The following is a 19,873-nucleotide window of genomic DNA, read 5'->3' on the forward strand; positions in this document are numbered from 1 at the left end:
GTTGGTACTTCGCAGTAAAATGTTTGATGCTATTAAACTTTGTATCCTTGAGAAGGAAATGTCTTCGAACGAATGTGAATTGTACACTAGATTAAGTTACCTTTAGTTGTAAACAATGCGGCCTGGCCATTCTTGAAGAAATTGTATCCTTGCATCTACCATTTTTCAAGTCTAATTCTCAATTCGGACTTTTTCTTTACTATTAAAATGATTTTTTGAATCAACAACTTATTGATGATAATTAGAGCTTTGTAGAACATTTTCACAAGGATTCTTCAAGGAATTGGTCCGGTGAGATAACGCTTTGTCTATGAAAAGTTTAGAGAATACGTAAAGACTAAGTAATCTGATACACATTATATCATTCTTTGAACTCTATTAGTTGGTTCCAAGGCTGCATTCAAACGAGTGTAGTGTTTTTGAAAGAACTGGAGCTTACATCCAGTATGGTCTGATGTACATATTCACGTGTACCAGCAAACACCATGCTCCTCTAGTTCTATATCCACAGCAAAAAATGAATATTTAATACAGTGCAACTCGCTAAAGTGCACCAATTTTCCGCCCATTGAATATTCTCGACTTGATATTGGCCTTTAAACATATTTTCACAACTAATAACCAGAGGGTCCCTCTGCAATACACCTCCCTGCAAAAGGCGTTGTTCTGTTGCGGCACGGTATGCAGGTTCTGGCGAACATTATGTCTGTCTTGATTTCTGCCTCTCTGTGGAGTGAATTTCTCCTTGCGTGGGAAGAAATTTACCATTCAGCAGCTGGGCTCGTAAGAAAAACACAAAGAGCAGTACTTATCTTATGGGTCTCCCGGTAGCTAACCAAGCCACACTACCATACACCGCGCGTGGCCGCACTAGTTATGCTGGACTCTCTACCGCGGAACACACGCGACGTCGATGATGATGATGATGGAAAGATAAACGTTTTTAACACTCAGCCCCAAAGCGTTGTGTTCGGTACGGTGAAGCGAACAACAGCAGGAAGCAGTGAAGTTATAAGTGCAGCAACTTCAACAACATTATTGCTCTTCGCTGGTTGACGCTCGCGTCAAATTGCCTTCCAGGCCCCGGGCGGTGTATGATAAACGCCTTTTGTGAACCCATCAGCGCGTCATCCGTGCACTGCTCTTAATTCAATTGTAACAGTTTGAGAGCACTTTTGTGCGACGAGCTTCCTATGGTAGTCTTAAATTTGAAGTTCACGAGAAACTCTGGCTTTATTGTTACATGATTACTCAGTAAGATGGTCTTCAGGCTGCGTGGATCTTTTCTTTAGTCAGTACGAGTGACGGAGTAGAGCTTGTGTTGGTCCATATCTTCAAAAGATAGTGGAGACCTTATAGGGTCCTAGTTCCTATAGGGTCAAGTTCATTGCTGCCCGCTGAACAAAGCCGTCAAAACATCTGTTTTACGGAAATGTTTCACTGATAGCTTTAACGTGTAAAGTGCATAAAGAAATGCATTGCGCCTTGCGAGATGAGGCCAAGTAAAGTGAGAAGTCGCACATCGTCGACTGGAAAGATAAACACCACTCTGCTGCACGATCACTTGATACTTGGAGGAGTCGGTTAGATGGCGAGGATTTCTGTGTTTGCCTAACACCGTTCAATCTCGACCCCCTAGCGCCAGGGTGTGCATACTTTAACGGAAAGGCGTGTCACACATGCGAATTCGACGCCAGACAAAGGATCGTAATGTGCGTCGAAGTCAAGGTTACGACGTATCGTCTACCTCAGCGAGATCCATCTTCCAAACGCGTCCATGGACCATGGGCAAGAGCTCTCCCAGTTCTTGCGCAAGAAGTCTCGTCGGAACAGGATCAAATACGCAGACGAGTTTTCGACGATTCGCGATTTGCATAGCCAAGCTGCTATCGGCTAGGATCGTATTACCTACCCCTGTAGTGGAGGTTCAGGTGATGCCAGTGATCGTCGTCGTCCACTCATTCTCAATGTCAACTACTGGGCGTCGACCGTCATCATCATCATCATCATCATCACGATCGTCCAGTGTGTGTTGCCCGCATGGAATGACAATCGGCATCGCACAATAACATCAAATTGCAAGTACGATCTCGCGCTTGTCGAATTCTTCGCCCCTCTTAGCCTCCCCCAATAACAACGAGCGTGTTCGCAGGTTTCTGAGGTGGTTGTGTGGATCTTTTCTTTCTTCGTCCACCCGCTTTTCGCAAACACAATCCACCCGGCGAGACAGTATGGTGCGCGGCCCGACCAGCGACAAATATTTCACCCTTTGTTTGCGGCATTCGTTTGGAATTGTGCGGTGAGATTCACGCATAGTAGGTATTGAGTTGTTGGCATGCGTGGCGCAAAAGTTTTCTTTATTTCGCTTGATGTACACCACACCCCTCCCACGGCCGATGGAGCGTAGACGAACGTGTGTGATCCGGTTGGATTTGGATGATCGATTTGTTTAGCGCGCGTAAAAGAAGATTCAAGTGGATCGGTTTTGGAACGCAATCACAGGGCCCCCACAATACCCCAGGGGGTTGGTGGGTGGGTGGCTGGGTTTAAACGATGTTGGCAGGACATGTAAGCGAAACAGAAAAAAAAGACATCACCATCAATTCATTATTCATGGCCATGGCGGAATGTTGTGTTCGTTCGCGTTGTGGAATGTGGAGTTTTACGCGTCGGCCGATAGCGAAAGTGCTAGAATGTGTTTAAAGGTTTTCAAGCGTACGCGCCTTGAGGTTTTCGGTGGTTTATCATCAGTACGCGTGTGCGCGCGCTGCTGTTGTGTTTGGATCCCGTGGTCTGATGCGTAGTTTTTTTTTTGTTCCGGTGTTCCATCTCTGCTCCACGTCTCCCTGTGCGCCACCGTGTCCATCAGTCATTTTAAAAGGGTTTATCTCGCCGTTGAACCAGTTTGAGCAGCCCAGCTTGAAGGTCACACCTCTTGCCCATGTGTGAGGTGGGTAAAATCTGTCCGATGTTTCGGGGTTTTTTTTACTTTACGGTTGTTTACGAAACTGTGTTTTCAGAGTGTTACACCCGTCGTTGGTAAGTTCATTTCGTTTGCATACTTCAGCTCATTACAGGGTGATATGAGATGATCTTTAAATCTGTTCACGATCACGTTGCTGAAAGGCGTTGATCACGCCCGGGGGGATGTATATTAAAACCTCCGGCTATCGGAACATTAAAGTAACGCTTCGTTATTCAGCTGCAGGTATTGTGGAATATAAGGGTTATCTATGGGATATTTGTTACAGCATATTTCGCATCCATAAACTTCACATTTATTGGCCCATTCCCGTAGTTTATAGCTAAACGCAGCAACTCTGTAAACACGCGTCACCACGCGTTTGTATGTTTTAGGCTGCGGTGTATATTATTTCCAGCCCGGAGAAGGATCCTCACGTTCCAGACGCGTTCGCGAATGGATGCATCTAAACAGAAGTTTGTTTACGGGAGTTGTTGTATATTGCCCCGGGTGCGCGTGGGCGAAGGGACTGAAAATTTATTTGTGTAACAGCGTAGAAGTAAAGGGCAAAAGGGATACGCGGAGGGAGCGCTAATGTGCTCTATAGTTGATCGGCTAGATGGTAACGGACGATGGGAAACAATATAGACTAGACCCCTGTCATCACGCATGCGAACCCGCACCATAATGTGCACCCGTGCGCAGACAGCAGTGTCTCGACAGGAAAGATGTTGAGCGCCGAATAGAGTTGTTGGTGCAAAGCTCGTGTCGATACGCGGTTACTGCTGACCCAACGGATCTGCATTACAGTGTATCCGATCCCGAGAGCCTCATACTGCTCATACTCCTCTGTCCGTTGTTGTTTTATATGTTCGTTTTCCACACCGCCATCTCCCGCCCTACTGTGTATATCTATTTTATCTGGCTGGAAACATCTCTGGACTTCCGGTTTTTTTTTCGGGGAGGTTCACCCCCGGCCAAATAACCTTGGTGCGGGGAATTATCTAGCGAGAGCAGACTGGCTAATAGATATTTCCTCCCATTGATGCTTGCCTCCCTGTCTCTTGTGTTATTCTTGCTCCTGAACCCTGGGGTGTAGAAAGCGTTGGTTCTTGTTGTGCGTATTGTTATTAGCCGATATGTATATTGGCTGTTTACACTAGTGATGCGCGGGTCGATTCGAACCTACCGGGTAGGAGCCATCCGGAAGCGGCTCGAGTAGGTTCGGGTCGACCCGTAGGTTCAGTAGATGAAGGCTACCATAAGTCACTCCGACCAGGGGGTGTAGCGAGTTTGGGTCGGAGTCGGGTCCAAGTAGGTTCGGTAGGTTCAGTAGGTTCAGTAGGTTCGGTAGGTTCGGTAGGTGCAAGCTACCATAAGCGACCTGCAGATGCAGCGAGTTCGGATCGGATTAGGTTCAGTATGTCCAATAACTGCAGAGTTTGCAGCTCGAACCTCGCTGCACCCACAGGTCGGAGTCATTTATGGCAGTTTGCACCTACCGAACCTGCTTAACCTACTTGGACCCACCTTGGACCCGAACCCATTGCACCCAAAAGTCGGAATCGATTCCAATCGGTTCGCAATCGAATCCGGGGCTCGGGAAATGAATCGTATGACCCACCACTACTTTACACTCCAGAATCTACTCTAAATCGTTGCGCTCCGCGTATGCAACCGCGCATTTTTTTTTTTTGGCCACGGTAATTTCCGCCCGCGTGTATGTTGGGCGGGGGTTGGGAGGCTTTTGTGTTAGATGGCGTGCATACGAACTTTGTTTCGGGAGGTCGGTTAAAAGGCGTTGTTGATTATTTATACCGATTCGGCGGGTTGAGCCGTCCACGTGGCGCTCGGTTAATGGCCTTTTGCTCTTTTTTTTTTTCGTTACGGTTGAGAGATCGCCCGCTGTAGTTTTTTTTAGGCTCTGTGCGCGCATTCAGTCCACTCGCTCACCTCACACACATTGGGGTGTGAAGAGTGAACCACCAACCTCCCCCCCCGCTTTCCGGTGGTTCTCTCGACGCCTTCATGCCACATTCTTTTCCCGTCATCTGTTGTGTGTGTGGATAGCATTTCCATGTTACAGCTTACGGCAGCAATTTTATTATCGGGGATCATCGTCGGTTTTTGTTGTACTGTTTTATTGCGGTTGATATTATTTCTGCAACCATTTCCTACCGTAGTAGCCGGCACAGCTAGCAGGTTTGTGAGATACGTGTTAGATTGAGATGAGATTCGTTTGCAATGTTCTGTTACACAGCTCTGCAGCATGTTTTATTAAGTTGTGGAAGTCGTAAATTTAGAAGGTTTCCATGGAATTTCTGCCGGAACAACAATATTTACAATGGTTCTCCAATTCGACATGGTAAATCGTATTATTAATAATGTATTATTCTGTCTCAGGTTTTCCTTTTGACTAAGGTAAAGAACCACGTACATCTGAAACACAAGGGTTTAAGTTGTGGCGCGAATGATTCTTCCTCGTGTTTTCCTTCTTTTAAGGGACACTATTTAAAAAATCACTAGCCAAAGCCTTGGCCCTCCGTCGTTCATCATGTTGTCAGGAGGGTATTCAAAAAGAAATGTTCCGGTGGCATAACGGCAACATTCGTTTGTCTGCGTTTGTGGGCGGTGGCAGTGAAATGTTGTCGACATGATAATTTATAGTGGTCGATCTTTCGATTGGTTGATGAATTTAACAGCTAAAAAACGCACCAATACCACGCAGCACGCAGCGTTTGCCTACGTTTTTCGGCAGTTCGTTCGTTTTGCATTACGACGAGAGAGAAAAAAAAGAAGGTTCTTTTACCTTCACCTTATTATCTTATTGTCTCGTTAAGTTTTCCCCCCCAATTCGATCCGTGGTGTTGAACATTGTGTTGTGTAGAGAAAAAAAAAACGAAAGGAAGATAAAAGCATGTGGATGGGGCTTTCCAAACCTTCGTTCGGTTTCCAGCTGGATCTAGTTACACACCGTCCTACACGGCCACGGGCGTGCGAGATATGTGCCACGCGAAGAGGAGGTACTGGATGGTCGCCAGCGACAACTCTCAACACGGAAGACAATTATGAATAAAACATGGACTTAAAAGTAATGTTGGTTAACCCTTCGGCCACGTGCAAAGGCACAGCATTTTTTTTTTCGACATTGTACACCTACCTTTCCTTGCCACATCGCGTCGAGGGTTTGTGGAGGATAAAAATTCAGTCGAACCGATGAGTCATGTTTCATGAAACTTTGAACTAAAACTGTCTCCCAAAAGGAGCATCATACTTTCCCTTTCGCCAGGTGGTGTTTAAAAAGGGGTTTAAAGAGTGCCATTGAGATATCCTTGTTGGAAAGTTAACAATTTAATAGTATAACGAGTGACAGTAGAGTTATTACTTAGAAAAATGGCGCATACAATTATTTATTGTTATTTATAACATCGAATAAATACATCCAGAGTTCTAAAATCGTTTTGCGAAGTTAATATAGCTACGTTACATTTTAAATAAGCTGCGATTTGATGAAAATGAGGTTGCCCATTCCGGGATCTGCGAAACAAGAGTGAAAGTTTCCAAAACAAAACACACTGTTGTCCTACCAAAAGCCACCGCCCTTACAGATGAACCCTGAACCTCCGAAGGGTTACCAAAGAAGCGTTTATTTGTCAATGACTATATTCAGGTCGTCGGTTAGCTTCTTTCGCTGCTTTGTAATGCAGTCTGTCAGGAAAATTCTATCTTTCTTTGGATAGCGCACTTCCTGCCGTAAGATTATCTAACTTTCATTGGCCTTTGTCAAGCCCTTTTCTCGGTTTTTCAACGCCCCATTGACATCGGTAAACAAATTCATAGCCGGAAACGAATCCTTGGCATGGGGAGGCAACGACGCCACGCACACGGGTGGGTACAGCTGTGAAGTTTTGACTAGGCGCGCGATGGCTAGGGGATGATAAGAAATGTAGCATTTGAACAAGGGTTCGCGTTGATTACATGTCACAAAGATTAATTGATTTCGTAGTCAGAAATGCTATTATCTCCTGTGGCCTTAAGAACGCCCCCCATTTTACACAGCTAATGCGCGCATCGCTGATCGTAGCATTGATAGCTCATTTCTTGCTGGAAGCTGAAAATGGTGTGCTGCCTTATAAATTACACGACGATATCATTAATCAAATATAGATTAATTTGTGTGACAATAATGAAGGACAGGAATATATAAAACTCACAACTTTACACACTTTCTTGCAATTCGTTTTGCGTTGCTCAGCGTCAGCAAATAAACCAATTTCGGTGATAAAAATCTTATCAAAAATTTCCATCGATAGGAGAACTGTTTTTTCTAGCTAAACACTATCGCGGGTTCGTCTCTTGGTGCTGGGTTTTTGTGCGGGCATTAGCTCTCTCACCGTAACGAATGCGGAAAGCGAACGGAAATGCTTGGTTCCGGAAATGGAAACGGAATGATGTCTTGATGTGTGCTCATCAAATCGGGATCTTCTTCCCTCTACCCACACACACTCGGTCCGATTCCTACTTGACGTGATACGAATCGCCGAGGTTTTTCTTCTTCTCACTTACATATTCTGTCTACCTTCGTGGTGCGACCCGGCCCTTGCTGGACAGCGGATGTAATGTTATTGAAATATTAATTTCTTTCCCGAACGTTTTCTCGACAATCTCTCTCTCCAATATGTGTGGTTGCTTTCACGACTCGCATTTTGTTCGGTTTTTGTTCTGTACGCGAGTGGTGATGCGTTTAGCATTCTTCTTGAGGCGAAACCGTACGCGTTTGACGTTCGTGTATGAAGTCATAATTCATTCGTCAAGCAGGAGGAGGGAGTTGTGTGTGCTTGTGATTGAGTTTCTGTATTTCTGACTATGCTTCTGGCGTGGTAGAAACTCCGATGCCTCCGAGCCAAGGCATACACCGATTTGGTATTCAGGAAACGATTCCAAATCTTCACTTCATTTTCCTAGTGATTTTGTGTGCGGCACAAGTGGCGACATTGATTGGCTATCATCGGCAAGAGCCTAATGCCAATAAACCAGAGGTAAATTGCTGATGGTTCAGTGATTCGTTCCCCTGTGCACCTTGAATGTTGACTGAAATGAATAAGGAATTAACATACGAAAAACAGCCACGGTATTGATGTGGTACTTCTTTTTTCTATCTAACTATTAGAATTAACAAAAAAACTTTAAAGAATTAGTTTTATAAAACTCCATGTACTCTTGTAGTAAGTCTCTTAATAATATTTTTCATTCAATCTTTCACATAGTGCCAACACAATGCAGCTAATAAGATTGAGAGGAGAAAGTAATGAAAATAATTAAATGAAATTAAATTATCATCAGATGATATCGCCTACCGTCGACTATGTTTTGCATACGTCAGCTTGATCGATTTCAATTTTCTGTGATGGCAAATGGCCTGTTCAGCCCGTTTAATTTGAAGTAGGACAGTGAGAGGTGTTATCAAATTATGCTAATCCTGCGGATGTGACAGTAATGATAGACATTCGTTCGATGGTTTAGCCAATGCTGGCTTCTGGTTTTGTGTGTACTCTGCGTGCCTAGATTGATAAAGAGAGTCGTACGTTTCGGATTTCACGCTCATAACATTGTCACAACCCATAATACCTTTGAGCATTTCATGCACGCGGCCGATCGCACGATAAGCAGCACTTGGTAACAGTCTATTAAATTTGTATGCAGTTAATGAGTGACATTTGATAACATCCGAGTATTAGATAACATACTGAATGTTAAGTTTATTAACATATTTATGAGTATTATTTGAAGTACTCCGAATGTCCCCGCTGGAAAGTATGTGTCATATTCATTATTTAAAATACAAAATCCAACCATGTTTTTGGGGGGTTCGTCTAGCCTGTGGATGTTTTGGAGCGTCCAATCAGCCAACGTGTATCGGCCATTGTTTGTTATGTTTGCGCCCTGATTCAGGACCGCATTTGTACAATCTATGGCCTCGAAAACAAGCTCCTCGTGCAACTGATCAATTTGCACACGAAGAAAAACGAAAGAAAAACACCTATCGACAGTGTCGTGACTTTTGCAAAAATTTGATTAGCATCCATGTTTTTTTTCCGTTCTTGGAGGCTGCACTCACTTGTTTGTTGTTGGGGTTTCTCGCTCCCTTTCTCTCTCTTTCTCTCTCTCTCTTTTCTGTAACGCTTGATGATGTTGTTTGTTATTTGTGGCTGCACGGTGGCATTCTTCATTTTGGTTGGTGATGAGATACGAGATGGAGGATTTTGCGAAAGGACAACGAGCAACGTTGGTTGGTCAGTCGAATCGTTAAATAGACCAATGTAATATTTGAAATAGGTTCAAGAAAACATGATAAGTTACGTATCAGTGGGTTCGACCGGGAGGTGGAAAAGTGCGCAGTAAAATTCGATCACGAATAAACTCGCTTCTCCGTTTTTAATGAAGTTGATGATGGTTGGTGGTGGTCACGTGTACGTGAATCTCCAATTGTGTGTGCCGGGCTGCCGTGGCTGCAGTGTGAGCGTGGGTCCGATCATAAAACACCTGGAAATTGATTAGTTCCCTGGGCTACGGTTATACCTTCAGCGGGGGGGAGGTTGCACTGATAACGCGCACCGTAATGTTGCCGGTTTAGAGGTGTTGCTGCAGGCCATTTGTTGACAGTGGCAGTCGTTACATTCCTTCTTAGTTGTTTGTTTTTTTGTTTTACACTTTACAGGCTTTTAATTTCGCGGATATTACTTTTTTCATTACTGCAGTTCCGCTGTTCCGTGCATTGTGTTTAGACAACCGCATCGCATCGGTCTCTGTGTAAGGTTTTGGGTCAAGAACAAGACCGACAGACTATAATGATGGAAGGAACGGGGAGCGGCAGTTCGAATGTTGAATGTTATTTTTATGACCATTATTTTATGGAGTCTTCCGACGGATGGTTCATCGGGCGCAACAGCAAAAAAGTGCGGGCATGGTTGATGAAATTCCTGTTTCGGTGTGTTTGACTGAATTTGCATACTAATAGCGAGGTGTAGCAATGACTGGCCGGCTGGCTGGTGGTCCCTTGGCCTAACCCTCTAAAGGTGTTGAGCCCCAATTGTCACTGTATTAGTTGGCGTTTGCACTTAACTTATTTGCTTGTATGCGATTGGTGGCGATCGGCCACAGCTTTGATCCACGGGGTCGTATGTGTAGTTTTGCGAAGTGTCACACAGTCTGTGGTTATTTATTGCCGTGTGCCGGAAGTATCGTTGTCACATGTTTCATTTTTCTGCATGAGACATTGTGAAACATTACCTAAAAGCTGCTTTTTGCTTTGTATCCAGGTGTGGACGTCTTTCAGACAAAGAAAGATGAAGTAGTGGTAGGTTAGCTGCTGCTCGCAGCTGAAAGAAACCTCAGCAGTGCCTCAATTTGCATGTTTAAGAGCCAATCGCATCTAAAGCTATAAAATTGCTCGGTTTCAAGACGTAGTTAATAATTAAAAAGACGTTGTCGTTTGTTACATGGGTTTCAATTTAATAGACACGAATGAATTCTTAAATTAGTGAGATATACGCTACAATTAGCAGCAATTCTGTTTCACATGCCTAAGACTAAGTTTTGTCAATTGTATAAGCATACAAGCGTTTATATCCTCTAGCAATACAATTAACGGGAACTGATTAACGAGTTCTGAGGATTTTACGGCCAGAAATAAACTCGAACGGATTAGTCACGTTCTGTTTCAGTCGTTGTGTTGCTTGCCATTTTTCAACCACGGCTCTTCTGTGTACACCACCACCGGTGCGGCCAAGACTTGTCACCAGATGCATTCTCTCGGAACTTGTCTTTCCCGGTTGCAGAGGAAGGAAGACTTCTTGCCCTTCGCCGTTAATGCCTTATTTTAGCAGCGGCGCGCCAACCACACACGCGGCAACCCGGTGTGGTGTAATTCAGCCTGGCCACACATCTCTCGGTGCCGTCGACCGCCACAAGGTCATTAACGATGGATGCGCGCGATCGCGAATGAATGCATGGAAAACGTGTATGTGTGTATATATCTGCGGCCGTTGTACGGTGGCGGGCTCCCCATTGCCGGGTTGGGCCCAGCAGCAGCAGAACAGAAGCAGCAGCTGCTGCTGGTTGTGCTGTGTTTCTTCTGCCGGTGTTATTGTTGCTTTCCCATTGCGTAAACGGGTCGTCGTTCTTGTCCTTCTCCGGTTTTTCGCCATTTAAAGGAAGTCTCAGTGCTGCCCGGGTGTGGAGGTTTGTCTCTCCACCACAACATATGGTTGCACCCCACACGCTTGCTGCCACCAGTGTCAGATCAAGCCCTACATCAAGCTCAAGAACCCACGCGGAAGGGAGGATCGTGTTAAGGGGGAAACGAATGAAGACGAAAAATATGAAACCAAACCGGTATTTTGTAGATACACACGAAATAGATTAGGAAATTAAACTTTCCGCCTTCAGGCACTGAGAGTACTTGATTTAATTTTCAGCTTTCAAGTTAGTGTGTTGTGTATACACTATTTTAAGTCGTACAATTATTGTTACTGTTACAAAATTCTATCTACTAAGAGAACGAGTTCTATATTTATTTTTTGTTTGTATACAACATAGCACTTTTATTTATTTACAGCTACAAAAAGCCCCCAATCGCATTAATCGCCATGCCGGTCAAGTTTTTCCCACGTCAAGACATTTTCGTCAAGGTTGCACATTTGACAAATCACGTTCATTCAGAGCTATTTTCTAGATTGCTGTTCGAACGTGCTGACTCGCTGCTATAATCAACCAAGTGTACAGGCAGGTCCCGTTCGGCCGGGCGATCGTGTCGGGATGGGTTAGAAAATTGCGCTATGGTTCGGAATGGCTTGGTACGTACTCGCAGCAACTTTGTTGGGGGCACCCAGTTCTTACACCATTTCTCACCTTCGGTACGACGGCTTCAATCAGACTGTAATGGAGTAGGCACAGGAGCCTCTCTATCGTGTATTCTTGTATATGTTTTTTTTTTATTTCATAGTTGCGCGCTGCTCCCATGCGGCAAGTTTTATTTTGTTTTCTTCGTATCACTTGTAATAACGCGCGCTCCTTGATTCTTCCCCAAGCGATCAGCGCGCGCGCTGCTGTACCCGGAATAATAAAGCCAACCATCAAAACATAATAACAACAAGATTACCACGTTAATGTACGGTTATGTGCGCGCGAGCACCGCTCTAGCTACGCTGATTAAACATAACGGTTTACGGCACCGTTTCCTGGCTTCCTGCACGTACCGGTACACCAATCCGCTGGATTGCGGGCAAGGTTTAGGCGATGAGTCAAAGGAGAAGCGTTCGAACGTGTCATTCGGTCTATCTGTTGCATCCTGCACCGAGCAACAAACCCCGGAAGAAGGTCCAAATCGGACATTTTCATTTTACCTTAAGAGACGACGGCGAGGGCTGTCTCATGATGGAGACACTCACCGCAATGGCCTCCCCTGCACCGGGGCTCGATTATAACGTGGCCAAGAACAGCACGCAGCAAATCGGTTTGACCTTTTTTTGTAGAAGAAATACTACAAAATCATTGATTCTTTCTCCACCCAAAGCTGTGTACCCCGTCGTCTTGGGGACCAAAGGGAAAAACATTTTATGCCTGTGTGTTTCTTCGTTACGTTGACGTCCCGGGAAATGTAGCAACAGCTGGGGAACTGCATTTGTTAGAACTAAGCTTGATTTGATGCGTTGTGAGGGCGGGCGACACACCTTGCACCGTGTGTGTGTGTGCAAGCTCGAGACAACTTTTGCTACATCATCTCTAAACTGCTCACCCACCACCCCCAACAACATATAAAATGCTGATGACTGTCATTGTTGGGGCGCATTTGTTTAATTAAAATTGTTAGAACATTCTCACAAATTTTATTGCGACCACCGAGTGCCGCCGCCTTGGGCTCTGCCACCCTCCACGCTGATGTGCAGCAATTACACGTTTGGTTGTCGCGCTGAATCATCACCATTCCCATCCAACGCAGGGAAACATTGTGCAAGCGTTGTCAGCTGGAAATCAAAATAGAGCTTTATGCAATGTTTTATAGCACAACGCGGCATTAGTGATTCATGCTAATTTCAAAGAATGTTTAAGGTGACTCCACACTGAAAGGTTGCTCTCTTCCGGTGACGAAAAACGAATCGCTAAATGATATCATCCGGCGGTAAACGCAAATACTAAATTCCACTGTGTCTGCGTTTACCGCCGGATGATATCATTTAGCGATTCATTTTTCGTTCAAGTTTTCAGGAACTTAGACATAGTTATATTAATATTAAGTACACGGGATTTTAAAGTGATCGTAAAAATTGATAAAGTGTAAATTCCAGTCAGTCACTGGTTTAGCCGAGTAAGCGAAATAAAATGTTATTTGGGGAACATAAATTTTGTTGCTCTCGAACAAATAATATTGCACCGTTGTGGTTCACATTTGAGTATGCGCATAAGTATGTCATAGGTAAATACGGAACACGGCGGAAATATTCCAAATTGCAATCGTTGGTATAATACACGCAGTCCCCGAGATATGCGGTTCCTCTTATACGCGGTTTTTGGAAATTTTACAGATGAGATGAGATGAGTTTATAGCACAAAATTTAAGCAAAAAGGTGAAAAATTGATTGAAAATATCGTTTTCGTAATATAAAACAAATGTTTTTAACTTATTTTATTGTAATCTTTCTAAAAATCACCTGATTTGGTGAATCTCGGGGACTGCCTGTTTTAGCCTCCATTCGCAAAGGTTTAATATCTAGAACATTGTTTCGCTCCTGTGCACACAAGAAACAACGTTTGTAGTCAATAATTGATAGAAGTAGCTGCTGCAAATAACAATACGCATTTTCCGAATAGTGTACACAAGAAATTTCATTTTATGAAGCTTCATCTGAACGAAGTTTCGTTTAGCGTGCACTTGGTCTTTATTACACCGTCTGGGTACTATCCACAGCTTGAAGGTTGGCCTTTACCAGAAAGGCATAAAATGTTATAGCCCTATTTTGTTTGTGGTCGATGTTTCAAGGGTTTGTGATGGCAGCCTGGTTCTGCTCTGGCAGTATTACGATGATGGAAGTGCACCCTTTGGTGACATTCACAAGGGGGAATGTGTCACATGGGCTTCTAGGGCTCCATTCATATTTCTACATCCGTGTTTCTCGCGACGTTTCGGAAATGAATGAAGACATTTACAACATTTGTTCTGGCAAGGGATTTTAACGATATTTACATTCAACACTATTGTTTTGGTTTGGGTTTTGTTTGAAGAGGTATATTGGAAATAATGCACCAACCGCTTGGTAATTTTGCTTCATTTTATAGCAAGCAATGAAGCATTTATGACTTATTCTCAAATAAAATAAAAAAAGCAAATAGCAAATAAAAAAGATTTGAATGTAATTCTTAAAATTTTTATCACCTCAAGTATACGTTTATCATCGCTGGAACTCAGTTTTGTAACGTAGAACCCACATCTCTGGAAGAGGAACAATCGGAAATGAATTTGCTCACCTCAATTAAAATGAGCCAAACAGGAATTTCAACAAAATAAACGTCAAACCGGCCTGCAAGTTGACGTCAACAGCTCATTAGGGCAGTGATCGCGCTACAGTTAAAGCACATGATGCAAAGGACTATAGGCATCCACCACTTGACTGTTACGATGGATCATTAATCTTGAAATTGAAGACCCCATAGCTGTCCATACTTAATTGATTTCGAATATTATATACGTGCTTCTTATGCTTTTCTTTTTTCTTAAATATCGTTTATCTCACTTGTTACGCAAAAGATGTATTAATACATTGATTAATTCATCACGCACAGCATGGGTGGTTGGAGAACACGCAAGGGAACAACAAAAAATAGTGATCGTAATTTCTATTATTGTCTAGATTTTCTAGGGGAAAATACCCTGACTACATAAAAATTTGTACGATTTAGACAATACAATGATACAGCAATATAATAGTGATTGTTTCTTTTTTGTTTTCCTTGCAGATAAAAGCTTCATCAAAGATATAAAAGATGGGACTGGCACAAAGTAAGCGTTCCGTTAACATAACCACAGACCCAGCCAAGGAAGCAGTGGTCGCTGAAGGAACTGGCAAGCTGGAAAAAATTGGAGAGGTAGATCAGCTGAAAGCACAAGCTAATGGCGATACTCAACACAACGATGGCGAGAATGTGAGTATCACACAACAAAAAAAGAACCATTACAATCCATTACTATAACTGATATGTTTCAAAAACTTCAAGCAATTTTGCTCCTTAACTAGGTAGTATTTCATCTATCCATTAAGTAGAAATTGCACACCGTTTGTTGCATTCGCTTGAGACCAGTTCACGCAAATTACCTTTATACGGGGCAGTGTTTTATTAATGCGATATTTTTGTGTCCATTTATTGACGGGCACGGTGGCGGACCACCCCGTAGAGACACTGACCTACCTCACGTAATCCGAGACCTTGGCATTCGTTTGAGGACGGCGGCGTGTTGTATTATGGAACATGTCGTCGGGCTAAAGCAGCGGAACGGTTTCCGTTTGTTATGGTTTTACAGAAATGGAATAGAAAGAGAAACCACACTCTTAGTGTCATAATCCTCTGAAATATTTCACCCGATGGTCTAAGCGTGTGCGCGTAGGAGTAAAATGGATTTAAATACACGCTGCAGCCGCTGCTGCTGCTGCTGCTGCTGATGCTGCTTGGGTTAGTTGGTTGGTTGGTCGTGACGTGAGAAAGTAGAATATGGTGGTGGTGCACATTATATGCATAGTTTATTAGAAGTGCAGTCGGTCTAATAGAGGTGATAATTTTCACGATATTAGCATACACGCGTATCGTAAAGATTGTTTTCCTTGCTAGGCATGTGCAACACGTTTCGTTCATTCGATGGACCTTGCTGTGTCCAATATTTCATTTGAACTATTTCACCGTCGGTAAAACATGCGTTTTCTGATCGAAAGTAATAGCGATGTTTATTGATTTAGTTTAATGTAAAAAAAGAAATAATTTACAAGATTTGTAATGCACCTAATCAATTCCGAATGCTGTTACACTTGCTGCTGCACTGTAGGTGTGCTGTTTACTTGCCATACAGGCACCACAGGTTCGTCGCTGCTGTGAACGTGGGGTGCACGTGCAGACGAAGCGTCGCACGCGTTAAATAAATCTCACGGTTCCTCCTGGGGGAAAAAAAAACAACACGAATGTCAGACGAAGGGGGAAATACCGGTCGCGTTCGAGAACATGATCGTAAATTAAGGAATTTATTTAAAGATTTTCAAACGAGGAAGTTACACAGTGGTAATACAGGTTTCGAGCTCAGTTACATTGCATGGTTTATCTTCCCGACAGTCGGTTACGCTGTGCGTAAAAGTGTAATAATTTTTATTTCTCCTTTAAATTGGAAACATCCGCATTTAACATTTGTTAAATGTTTTAAGAACAAAAATAGAAAACAAAAAAATTCGGTCTAATAATGTTAATTAGATACTCTTTTTGTTTATAACAGTTTCCTCTTGCGTTGGGATGCATTCGTTCTATATCAAGCCGAACATGCGCGCATTCTAGACGAATAAACAAATACGTCCTTTGTGATTTCAGCTTTTCCTATGCCCTGTACTCCATTCTCGAAACACACATCCACACGGTGTGTGATGCGTATGAGAGCACGAAAAAAAATCCCCCAGCCTCGGCCGCTTCCCTATTGCGTGACTTATAGACGTTAAATAATCTTTTAGAACCTGTGAAAGATGAGGGAGAACGACCGTGGAGAGAAAATTATAATGCTGGCGTGAAAAAGGTTGCCCGGTTTCCGTGTTCTTTTGCCTGGCTAATTAGAGAAAGTTCAATCGTTAGTTATGGAATTGCTTTTTGACGGGTTTTTTTTTTAACTTTTTCCCTTGTCCCCCTGTTCCGTTGTTGTTTGTTGTCGGTTACACGGTGCTACCGCCAGCTTCGGAGTACGGCCGCAGGTTCAAGTTCAATTTGAAACGTGATACCATAGTGTGGTCTTTTATGTAATAAATGATACGCATTGGAAGAAAAGAAAAATGAAAACGATATGAAAGGCATCGTGGAATTCCTTTACCCGCAGACACCCGAATACGGGGGTACGGAAGGACAGCGGATAGAAGCAAATGTTTATGGAAGATAAATTTTAACCTGATCATGATTTGTGTTCATCTGCATGCAGTTTATCTGATTCTGATCTTTTTTTTGTGTAATGGTTTCTAAACCATCCTTGTGGGTTTTAATGTTTTAAGGTTTTTTTTTTAATGTAACAGACCTATTACATAGTAATAACTTTTTTGTCTAATTACCATCCGGAATGCATACAATTTTTGCCTATTGTATTAATGTTAATTATACAATTATTGTTAATTGCCTATTTGTATTAATTCTTTGCCAATAATGCAGTAGAATTGTGTCGCTCTTTGAAATGCATAATTTTGCGCGATTCTTTTATGCAATCTGTTCCAAACTGAAGTATCCTCCATGCATCTAATTGCGGAACGTCCATCGTTTAGATTTTATAGCAAAAGAGACACTTTCCATTGTGCTGTTGCGCGTGTGAATCTGAATTGCAATAGTTTCTTTGTGTTGTTCTGTTTGCATGATCAACGAATGGCGAACAGCAAGTGATCAATTAACTCTTCATGATGCCGTCCTTTCCATCCGGTACGCAGGAAAGAGAGTGAAGAAATTGGTTATTTCTAAATATAATTTGTGCGTTTGTTGCACCAGGAAGCGTGCAAATGCAACGCACGCTTACACTTTTTTCTCAATGGATGTCAATTGATCTGAAACTCTGGTCGTCGTAGTAGAATCGCGCCGCGTAGATATAAGACAGATGTAGGAAAAAGTAGATGTCGCTTGCCTCATGTTTTTTTTGTAAATTCCTATGTAAAGAAACAACAAAGCAATTTCCTACACAGCGCAAAAAGGTTCTATCACGGCATAGTAATGGAAATGCGATCGGATGCGTACGGCTTTCAAAGATAAACAATCTAAATATATTTTGCATCCCCCCAACTATCGAAGTGGTTTTAAATCGACAATGATCAAGCGAAGCGATTTGATTACATCTTTTCTCTCTTACCGCACAGAACAAACCCGTACCATGCTGCTTTTGCCCGAGTTACCGTCGACGGCACACCGGGGCCCCTGTAATTATAGGGGCTTCCTAAGATGAATCTTGCGCCCGTCGTGTGAGGCGTTGGGCCGGAATATGCGGCTCCTTGCTTCGTTGCATCTTTGCGAATTGAAGCGTGCATAATAGTTATCGTCAGTTGACGATGATGATGCCTGTAAGATACCCGCGCGCGCCACCACGATGTGTGTGCTGTGCGAGAAAGAAAGTGTTCCCCGTTCGGCACAGTATGCGTGCGTGGGGTTTTCGCGGATACACCCGTGAGAAAAAAAGGGAAACCTAACCATTTTCATTAACCATTTCAACGAAACGGTGGGGCATCTGATATGAGTGCACTTTTCACTCTTGTTCACACTTTTCATCGGTACTCACAGGAGCACGCGTATGCGTACATGTTTGATTGATAGCTTTCTAAATCAATTACCAGCAAATGGAAGTAGTGTAATGGGTAGCTAGAGGGTTTGAGCCGGTATGTGCCACTGAAGAAAGCAAAGGGAGGGCCCCGCGGGAGGGGGACGTAACATTCTAACGGTAATGATTACTTTCGAGATTTAATGCTCTGCTGGGCCCACGCGTGTCTTGTACACCGTCCGTGTAGATTGGAATCTTGCTGGACGAAGTTTACGTACGCACGGCAATACAGATATTATTCATTCATCAGTTCCCTCCCCCAGCCCCCCTGGGTATCGCTAATGGAAATATGTAAAGTGGAAAACACACCTTGCCATGTTCTGATACCCAACCTCAGAAGGAAAAGCTTTTAAGGTGTCGTTTAGATCAGATTATTGTATTGCTTATACAGAACTGATAGTGATTTCAAAATGTAGTTTGAATAGAAAAGAATTTTTTTTTGATAAGCTGTACAAGTTCGAATCATTCCCTAAATATGTTGTAATATCTTCTACAACGTATTGTCAGATTATCACAATTAGAGCAGATAATCCTTACAATTTCAATTTCTTATACAAAAATAACACTCTAATAACACTTGAAGTATTAATCAGACTTTCGAGAATTAAATTTCTTAAATTCCAAAATTAAATAAGAGTTAGGAGAATAGAGGATTAATGCTATCGAGCTAACGAATCGGGCAGAGGAATTGGATGTTCCTTCTGAAGCATAACTAGACGTTTTGGGAAGTCTTGTGTTATGTTCATTATTCAATTCTGCCCCAGTGCATCTGTTCTGTACTTACCAGTCCTTAACCACGTCCAAGCGTGACCTTCTTTGCTGCAAAGCCACGGTTAATTGTTGTGCTACGCTAACGGCAATTCAAATCCAATTAATTGGGATGTTTATGATTTCTTTCTTCGATACAGCAGCGGTAAGCTACCATTCTTCCGCGTACATTCCTGCACCAAAGTGTGTGGGTGGATGGTATGGCAGGTTCAACAGTTGTTGTTAACACCGTAAACAAGGTTACAAGTTAGCGAGCTTAGCTGCACACCACCTTCACCTCTTCCAGAAACGAGGCGCGCACAAACTCCAGCTACGTTAATAGAGATTAATTGGAAGTGACGTGGATGAGCATTCAATACCCTGAAATCCTCGATTGGTTGTCTGATGAATCGTTTTGGGTTTTTTGCTTTCCAATGAAAATATAGAACCGGGCACGCGGGCACCATGAACTGAAAGCGTGTTGTGTGCCATGTTTACGGGAGAAAGATGATTGATCAAAGTGCGCGTAGGGGCAGCCAACGCAGCCCCCGGGGCGCTTTGGTGTCCGAGCGCCGAGGTTCAGT

General features: G+C 43.2%; 1 protein-coding gene across 2 annotated transcripts in view; it reads left to right on the plus strand.

Moving 5' to 3' along the window:
- Positions 1 to 19,873, plus strand: part of LOC128300236 (uncharacterized) — a 56,827-nt gene that overhangs the window by 21,640 nt on the left and 15,314 nt on the right. For both annotated transcript variants that reach the window (XM_053036228.1, XM_053036229.1), the window contains one exon: positions 14,975 to 15,160. In XM_053036228.1, coding sequence (XP_052892188.1) covers positions 15,002 to 15,160 — 159 coding nt within the window. In that variant the 5' untranslated portion in view covers positions 14,975 to 15,001. The remainder of the gene's footprint in view (positions 1 to 14,974; positions 15,161 to 19,873) is intronic.

The sequence above is a fragment of the Anopheles moucheti genome, chromosome 3, assembly GCF_943734755.1.
Source record: "Anopheles moucheti chromosome 3, idAnoMoucSN_F20_07, whole genome shotgun sequence".
Lineage (NCBI taxonomy): Eukaryota > Metazoa > Arthropoda > Insecta > Diptera > Culicidae > Anopheles > Anopheles moucheti.